The 12,754-nt window shown below is 57.9% G+C and overlaps 1 protein-coding gene across 2 annotated transcripts in view; it reads right to left on the bottom strand.

Annotated features, from left to right (window-relative positions):
• Positions 1-4,677, bottom strand: part of SACK1F (scaffolding CK1 anchoring protein F) — a 30,980-nt gene extending 26,303 nt beyond the window's left edge. Inside the window, exon 1 of one of the 2 annotated variants that reach the window (XM_089307659.1) lies at positions 4,120-4,677. In XM_089307659.1, coding sequence (XP_089163785.1) covers positions 4,120-4,608 — 489 coding nt within the window. In that variant the 5' untranslated portion in view covers positions 4,609-4,677. The remainder of the gene's footprint in view (positions 1-4,119) is intronic. The other variant, XM_008275205.4, reaches the window with a different exon arrangement.
• Between the last annotated feature and the right edge of the window lie 8,077 nt (positions 4,678-12,754).

The raw sequence follows: 12,754 nt of genomic DNA, 5'->3' as shown, positions 1-12,754 counted from the left end.
CTGTGGCGCAGAGGGTTGAGCTGCAGCCTCTGTCGCTGGCATCCCATACAGGTGCTGGTTCAAGTCCTGGCTGTACCACATCTTACCCAGCTCCCTGCTAACGTACCTGGGAAAGCAGTGGACAATGCCCCAAGTGCTCAGACCCCTGCCACCCATGAGGGAGACCTGGATGAAGCTCCAGGCTCCTGGCTTCAGCCTGGTTCTGCTCCAGTTGTTGCACCCATTGGGGGAAGGAACCAGTAGATGGAAGATTCTCTCTTCTGTCACTCTTTCAAATAAATAAATAAATAAAACAAGCGTGTTTTTTTTTTTTTTTTTTAATTACACAAATCCTACAGGTTGGCTGGTGCACTTGGGCGGCGGGGCCCAGGAATGCAGGGGTCAGGGGTCACTGTCAGTGTTTGGGGCAAAGGTGCCGGTTGACTGTCCTGTATTCCTGAAGCACAAGGCAATACTCTGCACGCATCCAGCAGACGCAAACACGGGAACCGGGCGCAGGCACGCGGACGCGCGGCTGGGAGTCGCGGCACCCTCCCTTCCAGGCCCAGACTTGCCTACAGACGAGTGCTCGGCAGCAAAGGGCCCTGTGGGCCCCGCGTCAGGGGCTGGGCTGGTGCCCCGCTGCCACGCCCCCCCCCCAGCACCCATCACACCGTACTGCAATGGTGAATCCGCAGACCAGGAGGCTGCTGAGGTGTGCAGCTGGGTTTTACAGGTCTGCTTTCTACTCAGGTGTGCTTCGCACTTGGTAGGCCTCCAAATATTTGTCCAATGACCAAACGAACACACAGGCCTTCTCCGTCATCAACCAGGGCCTGCTTGCCTGCCTGGTCCATAGGCAAACTGGTTTTCTATTGCTATAAGAAAACAGCTGAAGCTGGGTGCTTGATGAAGAAAAGACATTTGTGCAGCTCACAGCTTTGCAGGCTCAAGGGCACTGGCACCAGCTTGGCTCCGGTTAAGGTGGCATGCCGGATGGTGCCATGGTTGGGGGTGTGTCCATGAGATGGGCCCACAGGGCCAGTGCTATGGCCCAGCAGGTAAAGCCACTGCCTGCATGACACCGACATCCCATATGGGAGCCAGATTGTATCCCGGTTGCTCCACTTTTGATCCAGCTCCCTGCTAATGGCCTGGGAAAAGCAGCAGAAAATGGCCCAAATGTTTGGGCCCCTGGCACCCACAGGGGAGACCCAGAAGCAGCTCCTGGCTCTGGCCTGGCCCAGCCTTGGCCATTGTGGCCATCTGGGGCGTGAACCAGCAGAGCGATGTAAGATCGCCATCTCTCTCTCTAACTCTTTCAAACAAATAAATCTTAAAAAAAAAAAAAAAGGACAAGCTCACATGGCGAAACAGGTAGCTGGGGAAGGGGTCAGGGGTCAGGCTCACTCGCTCCCAGCGACGCTCCTGGGAGAACTAACCTGGTCCCAAGAGAACGTCTAAGAGCAGCACCCTCAATGACCTCATGGCCCCCTTTAAGAGCTCCACCCCGCTTCCCAGCAGCACCCACTGAGGCCCGAGCTCTCAGCCCGAATCCTGGGTGCACAAACCACATGCACACCGAAGCAGGCCTCTGGCTCTGGCTCTGCAAGTCTGCCTGGGACTGCACAGCTATGGTGGTGCGAGCGGCCCAAGCATCGGCGAGTCCCCCGCCCTCTTCTGCCTGCGTGGCATGGATTCACGTCTGTGTCCCTAAAGGCAGCCTGTTGTCTGCAGTTCAAGCAGACAAAAGACATCAGTCAATGACCCTACAATAAGCAGATCACTCAGGGATTAAAAACTCAGGAAGAAACCCCACCCCACAGGTCAACACAGCCGGGGCCTGTGGCCCCGGGAGCAGGAACTTAGGACTAGGCCATCTCAAAGGCCCTACCTGCACACCTGCTGGGCTGTGTCCTCACTGGCCACCGCCCTGGGCTCCTTTCTCCTTATTCCTGAGGACCAGGTATGGAATCCCTGGCTAGTCTGTGGCCATGGACAAGTCACAGCGACAGCCTCTGAGCCTTGCTTCCTGCTTGTCATTGGAGAAAAAAAATGATAGCAACTCAAGAGGTTAGTATGAGGATTAAGGGAAGAAAACCCAAACCTCTCTGTTGCACGGTGGAACCTCTGCACTTCCTTCTGCCTTCCCTCCAAGGCTACCTGCACCTCCGCACGGGAACCACCTGGGAGCCTGCCCCGCCCACCTCCTGGAAACCAGGAAACTCCCACCCCGGGGTGAAGAGGAAGGAGCCGATTTAATGGCCTTGCAGGGCTGCTTGCCAGTGGGGCCAGCTGGGGTTGGGCTGGCAGACAGGCAGTGGAGACAAGGTGCAGCATTTAGGGCTCTGGGTCTCTCGGTGACAAACTATGTGACCTCCGGGCAAGGCCCGTCCCTCTGTGTGCCTGTTTCCTCACAGGGTGCTGTGCAGACAGGTGGGCCCGAGGTTAAGGGTCGGCATAGACGGGGTCAGAAGCTGCTGCTCCCGGCGGTGGTCACCGGGGACGCTCCCACCATCACAGCTCTTTCCTGCTGCCAGTCGAGCCCCAACATCGTGGGCTCCTGCTCTGCGGTCCGTCCATCCCAACTTACTCCTCTCTCCCCTCACAACTCGCCTCCCACAGGAAGACCTCCCAGACCAGCCTCAGAAACTCTTCCTTCTACCAGAGCCCCGGCACAGGAGCACCATCCTGGAGGGCAGAGGTCCCAGCCTGCTGGCACCCAGTGGGCGCTCGGGAAATCATGGCTGCTGGCTAACCGTGAACAAACAGGATCGGCTCCTCCCTGCTGATGTCTCTGCTAAAGATTTAGAGTGAAGAACACTGCGCCGTGCGAAGTCCTGGCATCCCACATGGGGCCAGAGCCCTAGCGGCCAGGGGCCCCGTCTCTGCTTCCCTGTAATAGGGTGCACAGCCTCTGCCCCAGGCTGTGACCCCCAACTCCTGGACGCTGGGATCCCGGCTCAGCTCTTTAGCAGCTAAGGTGACCTTAGGCAAGTAACTGGGCTATTCTGGTCCTGATTTCTTTTTCTCCCCAAATAAGGAAAATACCCATCCACACAATTCCTGTGGAAACCATTCAGAAAACACAGTCGTGAGCACAATGGCCAGCACCCAGGAAGGGGTAAATAAATTGAGCCTCTGTTAGTATTACATCAGGAGACCTGACCCCCTGACCCCTGACCCCAGGTGCCCCCCACTTCCGTTCCCCTTCCTCCCTGTGCAGTCTGGCCTTTCTCTCCCACAGAGCCCAAGCTACAAGACACCCGGACGAGGACAAGGAGGGATCACTTGGAGAGTAGGGTGGGGGCTGGGACAGGGAGAAGTCAGCCCCTCCTCTGGCTGCCCAGGCCTGGGGCATGGGTTGGGGGGACAGGAGACCAAGCAGGCTCCCGGAGGTGAACTACAACAGGAAACTGGAGTCGCTCTGGGAGTACATTCTCGGAACTGCCGGTATTTCCCGGCGATCTCAGCGTGGCCAAAGTCCGCTTATGCCAGGTGCTCTATTATACATTTGAGTTTCGGATAAACGGCGACTAACTCCTCGGTAGCAGTGTGTCCCAGGCAAGATTTGGGGCGAACGGATATTGAAGTTATTTGGTGTCAGGGACATGCTATACTCTACCTGGAGACTCCGCCCAGGCGCTCCTGGCCAAAGGCACAGCGGGAAGAGGAAGTCCCCCTGCCCCCAACCTGCAACCCGGAAACAGGCCCGCCCCCTCCACGCCCAGCAGGAGCTCTTCCCCACCCCCCACCCCAGCTGGGAGCCCAGCTCAGTGCCAGGCACAGGGCAGGTGCAGTCTCCTTCATGGGGGGTTGCTAGCCTTGCGGGGTGTGACTATGAGCAGGGCCAGGCCAGCTTTCGCAGGCCGGGGCTGGGGGGGTGGGGGGGGAGGGCTCCCGAGAGTAAGCTGGCTGGAGTGGGGGTGGGGAAGTCCACTTGCCTGGGGTTGTTGGAAGATGCCCTGAGAAGATGGCCAGCACACAGGCTATTAACGCCTCTCCCAGCCCCATAACCAGGCCTGACATCCGTGTCCGCGGGCACCCTCTCCAGAAGCCGCACCCGGCTGAGCGGCCCGAGGCCTGGGCAGGTTTCCGCAGGGCGGGGTCAGCGCGCCCCGTGCCCGAGCGGGGTCCTACCTTGTGCGCCTTCTGTATCATCTGTCTGACCACCTGCTTCAGGTGCGGGGCCTTCTCCTCCTTGGGGGGGTGGGTGAAGAGGGTGACACTGCTCACGCCGCGGTAGAAGACGGTCTCGGTCCAGCCCAGGTCCAGCGGGGGCACCTCGGTGTCCGAGCGGTCGGGCCAGTAGGCCAGGGACTCGTCGGGCTCGGCCGCGGGGGCCTTGGCCTTGGCCCTGGCCTTGCTCCTGCCCGCGGCGGCGGCGGGGGCGGGGGCGGGGTCCTCGTAGGGGCTCCAGGCGGCGCGCAGGGCCTGGCGCTCCGGGCTGGAGAGGAAGTCCCGCAGCCGCTCCCGCTGGACCCGATCGCGGTAGGCCTGCTCGCCGCCGACCAGCAGCGCCTCTAGCGCGGCCCGCCGCCGCTCGCAGTAGTAGAAGGCGGCCTGCGCCTCGCTCAGCCACTGGTTCACGTGCGCCTCGTCCAGGCAGCTCAGCTGCGACTCGGCCATGGCGCCCCGGCCCGCCGCGGCCCCGCGTGCCCCGCCGCACCTGGAGCCGCGGAGGGCGGGGCGGCTCACCTGGCCGCGAGGGCGGCCTCGGCCCGCCCCGGAGCCGCGCGCAGGCCAATCCGCGGGGCCCGAGCGCGGGCGCGGCCGTCGGGCGGGGCGGCGCCGCCACGCCCGCCGCTCCCCGGACTCGGGGGCCCCGCTGCGACTGGGCGCCCCAGGGTGGACAGGAGCTCGGGGCAGCGGGGCCGCGAGACCCCCGGACGCCCGCCCCCCGCCCCTTCGGTGAGAGCCAGGCCCCGCCACTCGCAGGTGGTGGCCGCAGCTCGTGTTCTGGGGTCGCAGATCTGACCGGTCCTCCGTGGAGAGGCTGTTGGACGGGACTGTGAGGGCCAAGGAGGGGGCGGCTGAGGTGCTCAGCCAAATGCCCACCAAATCCCCGGCCCCCCGCCCTCCCACGCGTCCCAGTTCCAAGATCAGCCCCCCCCCCCCGGGGCTGTCAGCCCCACACATTCACCACAAAAATTCCCTATATATATGAATATATGGGATTTATATATATCCTATGTAGATATGATAGCCACCCAAGCCCAGAAAGGGTGGCGGCAGCAGTAGCAGACTTTCACCCCATTTTAATTGGAAGTAGTTGTGTGTGTGTGTGTGTGTGTGGGCACCAGAGGATGCCAGGAGCCTGATTACTGTGTTAGTGATGCAAAGTATATGTTTGAGCACCAGGAAGAAAGCCACACACACACACTCACAGACCAGCAACTTTGACGTTTCTCTTTGGATTAAATACAATCTTCTTAGTCATTAACACATTATTTTGTTCATGCACTGCTGTACAATTTGATTCCCCGCATTCAAAATATTTTCAGATCATAGCAACCGGAGGTTCACATTTCTCTCATGGCACAGTCCACCCCCCTTACTTCTCAATAAGGAAATTGCTTCCCCAGAAAGGAGAGACCAGGAGAGCCTGCAGGCTGGCTGTGTTTTGTAGCTGCTGGCCTGTATCACACTCACCGTTGCCCTCCCCTCCCCCCCACCCCGTTTTAAGATTTACTTATTTGAAAGGCAGAGTTGCGTGAAGAGAGGGAGGGACTGAAAAGAGATCTGCGCTCTTCCACCTGCTGGTTCACTCCCCAAATGGCTGAAACAGCCGGGGCTGGGCCAGCCTGAAGCCAGGAGCCTGGAACTCCATCCAGGTCTCCCACATGGGTGGCAAGAGCCCAAGCACTTGGCCTGTTTTCCATGGCTTTCCTAGGTACATTAGCAGGGAGCTGGATCGGAAGTGGAGCAGCTGGGACTTGAGCCTATGCCCATGTGGGATGCAGGCAGTGACTTAACCCACTGTGCCACGGTGCCAGCCCCTGCCCTTCATCTTGTGAAATGACACAAGGTTATGGGGGCCTGGTTCCAATTTGCTCACCACTTCCTAGGCCTTCCTTTGGGGGCCTGGAAAAGCGATGGTTAGATCTGCAATTATCTGCAAGCTTTGTGACAATAGCCAGCTCTGGCATCCCCGAGAGCGGGGAGCTGGGTGGTGATCACCTCACCTGTCCGTCGCCATTCTTGGGAACCAGAAGACCTCGTGCCTGGTACCACCTCAGTCTTAAAGACACACAAGCTGCATTTTTAGCTGGGTGAGCACTGCATTTGTTTCCCAGTGCCTGGAGGCCTTGCTGGGTACCAGACCCTGTGCCCAGGGGACACAGAGGAGCCCCGGGCAGCCAGTGTGAGGGACAGCCAAGAGCAGAAGACCATGGCACAGGTGTGATGAAAGGGCTGTTATGAATGCCACTAGAGACGCTTTGGGCCGCAAAGGTCCATGTCAGAGTCCCTGGGTTCGATTCCTGGCTCTGCTCCTGCTAATGCAAACCCTGGGAGGCAGCAGTGATGGCTCGAATAATCAGGCTTGGGGCTGGTGCTGTGGTACATGGGTTAAGGCCCTGGGCTGCAGCGTGAACATCCTATATAGGCACCAGTTGGAGTCCGGCTGCTCTTCTGATCCAGCTCCCTGCTAATGACCTGGGAAAGCAGTGGAAGATGGCCAAATCCTTGGGCCCCTGCACCGGCGTAGGAGACCTGGTAGAAGCTCCTGGCTCCTGGATTTGGATCTGTTCAGCTCCAGCCATTGCAGCCATTTGGGGAGTGAACCAGAGGATGGAAGACCTCTCTCCTCCTCCTCCTCCTCCTCCTCCTCCTCTCTCTGTAGTTTTCAAATAAAGAAAATCTTTAAAAAGTAATAAGAATAATCAGGTTCCTGCCACCTACGTAGGAGATCTGGAATCAATTCCTGGCTTCTGGCTTTGGCTCCGCCCGTCAGGACCCTGTGGGCATTTAGGGGTTGAACTGTCAGATGAGAGAGCTCTCTCCTTATCTCTCTGACTCTCAAATAAATAAATTTAAAAATGCTTTGGGAGCAAATTGGCTTAATGAGCATTTACTCAGTGCCTTCTACGTGCCTACAGCACGATTCCTGCCCAGTGCACAGTTTTTGAAGAGAAACAGTGGGTGAGGGGCAGGGGAAAGGTTCTGTCCAGCAAGCTGTGAGGACCGGAAGAAGGAGCCAGTGATCTGGGAGATGGATAAGAAGGACTTTGCTCAGCAGGAAGGGGTTTGAGTAGAGCTCCGAAGAGTGAGAATTTCAGGTGGGTAGAGGGCGCTGGGGTGGGGGAGAGGGCGGAGCCTTAGGCACAGCTGGGCTCAGTTTAAGATCCTTAACCTTGGGGCCAGCGCCATGGCTGTTGAGTCCCAGCTGCTCCACTTCCAATCCAGCTCCATGCTAATGGCCTGGAAAAGCATCGGAAGATGGCCCAAGTCCCTAGGCCCCTGCATCCACGTGGGAGACCCGGAAGAAGTTCCTGGCTTCAGCCTGGCCCAGCCCTGGCCATTGCAACCATCTGGGGAAGTGAACCAGTGGGTGGAAGATCTCTTTTTCTCTCTCTTTCTCTTTCTCTCTAGCTCTGACTTTCAAATAAATAAATAAATAAACCTTAAAAATAAAAATACCGTCAATCTTTCAAAGCCTCCATGGCCTCGTCTAGAAAATTGGATAATGATCCTGACCTTTCTGACCTCCCAAATTGTGGCAGGAGTTGAATGAGGTCAGGTATTTGATGTCACCACCGTCAGGTCTGGTTGGTGGGAAGTGGTCGGCGACAGCTTCTGAAGCTGAGCTGTGCAGCCGAGTCACCTGCAGGGGCTTTGTTCCAAGGCAGCTTCTGACTCAGCAGGTCGGGGCGAGGCCCCGGACTCTGCATTTCTAACAAGCTGGTAGCGCTGGTCCACAGACCCCACGTGGCACAGCCAGGGCTTCTGAGCCTGGTGACTGAGAGCGTGGACTTCCACCAGACAATCCCAGGTGGAATCCGGCTGCACCCGTGCCAGTTGCCTGTCTCCCGGGAAGTTATTTCTCCTTTCTGAGCCATCGTCAGCACAGTCTTACCTCGCAGGACTGTTGGAGAAGGGAAACAGGTCCACGGCTGTAGGAGCCCACCACTCACAGGCACGTCCCAGTGCCAGTCAGCGTGGCTGGTGGTGCCGTGTGCAGGGTGCGGCCGGAAAGAGAGGGGCATCGGGGCCCTCGACTTAGATCTTACTGATATGATCAGTAAAAATTTGCAGCAATGACAATGTGCCAGGCACTGTGCTAAATATGGGGTGCACACTTGCATTACCAAAATTATTTCAGAGAGAGAGAGAGAGAGCACGCTCGCACTCACTGGTTCGCTCCCCAAATGCTTGCAAAGGTTGGGATCTGGGAACTCATTCCAGGTCCCCCACTTGGGTGGCAGGCACCCATCCACCTGAACCACCCCTGCTGCCTCCCACGGCCTGCGTCAGCAGGAAGCTGGAATTAGGGGCAGGAGCTGGGCTTTGAAACCGGGCTAATATAGAATTTAAATGAAGCATGTACTCCTATTAGAACAATTACTATCTCCATCTTACAAAAGAGAAAACAGGCACGGAGAAGCTCAGTAGCTCACTCTGGTTGGCCAGAGAGTTAAGTAAAAGAGCAAATTCAAACCCAGACCACCTGACCCCAGAGCCGGCGACCTGCCCCCTTCGGCTGTTGGTCTCAGTTGAGAATGTTAGAAAGGACGTTGGGGGAGCAGCCTCTCCTTGTTTAATGACTCATCCGTTCAACAGAGTGCTGAGTGCTGGTGTTGTCAGGGTCAGAAGCCGCGCACTGATGTGCCGACTCCTCATTGAGCCCTACTGAGCACAGAGCCCTGTTCTAGGTACAGGGGTGCTCGGAGCAAAACCAGGACCTTGCCCACCTGGAACTTACTTTGTTTTAGAAGAAGCTTTTATTTTAAAAATGTGCTTATGTATTTGAATGGGAACGAGAGAGAGAGAGAGAGAGAGAGAAGGAGAGAGAGAGAGAGAGAGAGAGAGATCTTCTATCCACTGATTCATTCTGCAAATGCCCACAACAGCCAGGGCTGGGCCAAGCCAACGCCAGGGGCCTGGAACCCCTCCAGATCGCCCGCGTGGGTGGCAGGGACTCGAGCCACCCCCTGCTGCCTCTGTATTAGCAGGAAGCTGGGGGCAGGAGCAGAGCTGGGGCTGGAACCCAGGCGCTCCGAGATGCGGTGCCAGGGTCCCAAGTGACATCTCAGCGGCCACACCACGCTCCCGCCCCTGGAGCTTGCTTTGAGAGAGAATGATGAGACATGGCTTTTGCTCTCAAGGGGCGGATGAGTGATGTGACCCAAGAAGCAGAGCAGAATATTTTAGCAGCCGTTCACGTCCCCAGAGCTGACGGTTGTGAAAAACACTGCGGTCTTTTCGTAATGCTCACCTCTGCACGCTGGAGGCTCGCTGTTCCGCCACGCTGATGCCGAGTGCGTGTGTGCTAGATAACGCACGCTCCTGCCACCGGGAGCGAAATGGGCATCAGACATGCGGCTAGCGGCCCTGGCAGCTCCCTCAGCTTAGCTGGGAGGCAAACGCTCACAGCAGTCTCTCCCAGGCAGGACGATAAGTGACACTTGGCATCGACAGAGAGGCTGCAGGCCACGGAAGCACTAAAGAACACTCATCCACTGTGTCCTGTCCTCCCAGCCACATTGGACAGGACTGTGAGATGTCACAGATGAGTAAACTGAGGCTCCGGGGGGCGCGCCAGGGTGCCAGCAGGCAACTGGAAATGCTGGGATGGGGTCCACCACCCAGGAAGCCTGGCCCCCAGCCTTCCGCCCTCCCACCTGCTAAACTCTCGATGTGCAATCAAGAGGTTTTCAAAGCCTTAGCGTGAGGAAAATGATTGCTTGCTTGCTTGCTTTCTTTTTTTTTTTTTAGATTTATTTATTTGAAAGGCAGAGAGAGAGAGAGAGAGAGAGAGAGAGGTCTTCCATCCATTGGTTTACTCCCCAGATGGCCCAAAGGGCCAGGATTGGGCCAGGCACTCCATCCAGGTCTCCCACGCGGGTGCAGGGGCTCAAGCACCTGGGCCGTCTTCTGGGGCCTTCGCAGGCGCCTTCTCAGGGAGTCGGATGAAAAGCAGAGCAGCCAGGGACTGGGCCAGCGCTCTGATTCGGGATGCAAGTGTCGCAGACAACTTCACCTACTGCACCACAACACAGGCCCCTGGGGAGATGTCCTGCCCTTACAGATTCCGCTTACTCTGGTGCGGAGACCATCTGTGAGGTGGGATGCCACCCCCGGGAAGCCCCCGTCCTCGGTCAGCCCCTCCACTCTGGGGCTGGAGTCTCCCCAAGCTTGGTGGGACCGATGGCGGAGGCCACCTTGCTCAAGGTGACTGCCGCCTTCCCCGAGCGCTCCTGCCTCCTCCCGCAATTCCCCTCCCTCTCCACCCCCGCCCGCCGGGGGACGTGGCTCTAATTCCCCTTCCTGTCACCTGCCGCTGCTCACCGCAGGCTGTGTGTCGACACCTTAGAGTTAGCATTAATTGCACTGCGTTCGCCCCTGCACACATCTATTTTCCCAGGCCCTCCTGTGTAATTTGAGTCCCAAAATAGCCGGCTTCACGATGCCTTCCTAGATACGTTTCCCAGGGGTGACTTCTCGGCGCGATCTGTGCCAGCAGCGCCTGTTACGCAACTGGAGAGACGCGCTCTGCTCTCGCTGCCTGTTCCCGGGGAGGGAGGGAGAGCGAGGCCAGGGCCTAGGACCAGCGAGCTGGGCACTGCTCTGCCCCGAAAAACGAAGCCACTTACCTGACTTTCATCTGTTTATTCAATGATTGAGCACTTACTGCATACAAAGCAGCTTCCTGCCCCCACAGACCTCCCAGATTCCTGGACTCTGTTCTATCTACGGCCTGGGACTCATCTGAGGAGTCTTCAAAAGTGAACTTAGATGTTAAGCTTGGGGCCGCTGCTGTGGCAAAGCAGGTAAAGCCACCACCTGCAGTGCCAGCATCCTATATGGGCACCGGTTCAAGTCCCAGCTGCTCCACTTCTGATTCAGCTCCTTGCTAATGTGCTTGGGAAAGCAGTAGAAGATGGTCCAAATGTTTGGGCCCCTGCACCCATGTGGGAGACCTGGAAGAAGTTCCTGGCTCCTGGCTTCAGATCGGCTCAGCTCCGGTTGTTGGTGCCATCTGGGGAGTGAACCAGCAGATGGAAGGTTCTCTCTCTCTCTCTCTCTCTCTTTCTCTCTCCCTCTGCCTCTCCATAATGCTGCCTTTCAAATAAATTAATTTTTTTTTAAAGAAGCTAAGCTTGGGGCTGGTGCTGTGGCTCAGCGGGTTAATGCCCTGGCCTAAAGTGCCGGCATCCCATCGGATGGAAGACCTCTCTCTTTCCCTGCCTCTCCTCTCTCTGTGTAACTTTGACTTTCAAATAAATAAATAAATATTAAAAACAAGAAGCTAAGCTTGTCACAGAGCTAGACTTGTGTTAGTGCACAGTTTTCCGCCATCCACGCACACAAAGGGCCTCCAGAAGCTCACGGGAGACACGTGATATGAAAAAGCTGTGCCTGGGCTTCGGCCTGGTTGTGCGTGTTCATTTCCCTCCCATGGACAGTCCCCCTGTGCTCTCCCTGCCCTGGGACTGCCCTTTCTCTGACTGCCTGCTTTTCCTCACTCCCTGCCCTACCTGCTCATCCTGCTTGGAGGGCTCTCCTACCCCGAGGCCATCCACCCTGCTCTCTGCCCACGGGACAGTCCAGGCCAGCCTCCCAGGCAAATGTCCCAGGCCCAGCCCAGCGTCTCTCTCCCCTCGGCTCCCACACATCCTCCTCGCCAGGGCGTCCTGCCATCAGCATGACACCAGGTGGGAACACGGACTGACGGGACCCCTCTTCCTCCGCCCGGCCCCTCGGCCGCAGGGCCGTCCCCTGCGCTGTCTCTGAGGCCCCTTCCTCGCGGCCCCGGCTGCCGGATCAGATGCCTGGTGTCCCACCTGCAGCTCCTCCTGCCCCTGGAGACCGGGTTCTAGCTGTCCTCCCCAAGTGGAGTCTGCCGCTGCATCTCCAGTCCCTTCCAAAGGGAATGATGCCATTTCCTCTCACAAAACTCATCCGAAGTCTCCCGTGATCCTCGGGCTGAATCCCAAGCACCCAGAGGCCATCCACGTCCAAACCTGTGCAGTCCTTCGGCCCCCTCTGCCCACCCTGGAATCTATCTTTGCTGGGGGGCTCCTACTGCCTGCTCACTTTCCTCTCCCAGGCCCCTCAGTCTTCAGCCTAGGATCCCTTCCCCCCGAGAATTCTCCTGGCCTCTGGTTCCCGGCTGGTCACTCCCCCTTCATGCTCAGCCCCAGCTGTGCCCCAGCTCTGGGTAGAACGACCCATCTGCCCGAGTCCTGAGCTCCCTGCGGGCAGGACCAGCTTAGTGTTCCCAGCCGTCTACCCTAACCACTGGACTTCACTCCCCAGCTCCCCGCCTCCCCACCTCTTTGTGTCAGACTCACCAGGAGTTCCTTCATGGAGTCAGGTAGGATGTTCTCTCTTTCCCTGTCACAAACAAGGACCAGGGCTCTTCCTAAAGCTGATGGGACACCTACATCCCATGTTGGGGTGTCTGGGATTGGGTCCCACCTCCACTCCTGAACCCCTTCCTGCTCATGCACCTGGGGGCGGCAGATGATGGCCCAAGTCCTTGGGTTCCTGCCACCTCCATAGGAGACCAGGGTGAAGTTCCCCGAGAGGTTGTGGGCATTTGGGCACTGAG

Source organism: Oryctolagus cuniculus, chromosome 11 (genome assembly GCF_051225735.1).
Source record: "Oryctolagus cuniculus isolate XC-2025 breed Fujian yellow rabbit chromosome 11, ASM5122573v1, whole genome shotgun sequence".
Taxonomy (NCBI): Eukaryota; Metazoa; Chordata; class Mammalia; order Lagomorpha; family Leporidae; genus Oryctolagus; species Oryctolagus cuniculus.
Note: the sequence above shows the minus strand (reverse complement) of the source record. Positions and strands in the feature narration are given on the sequence as shown.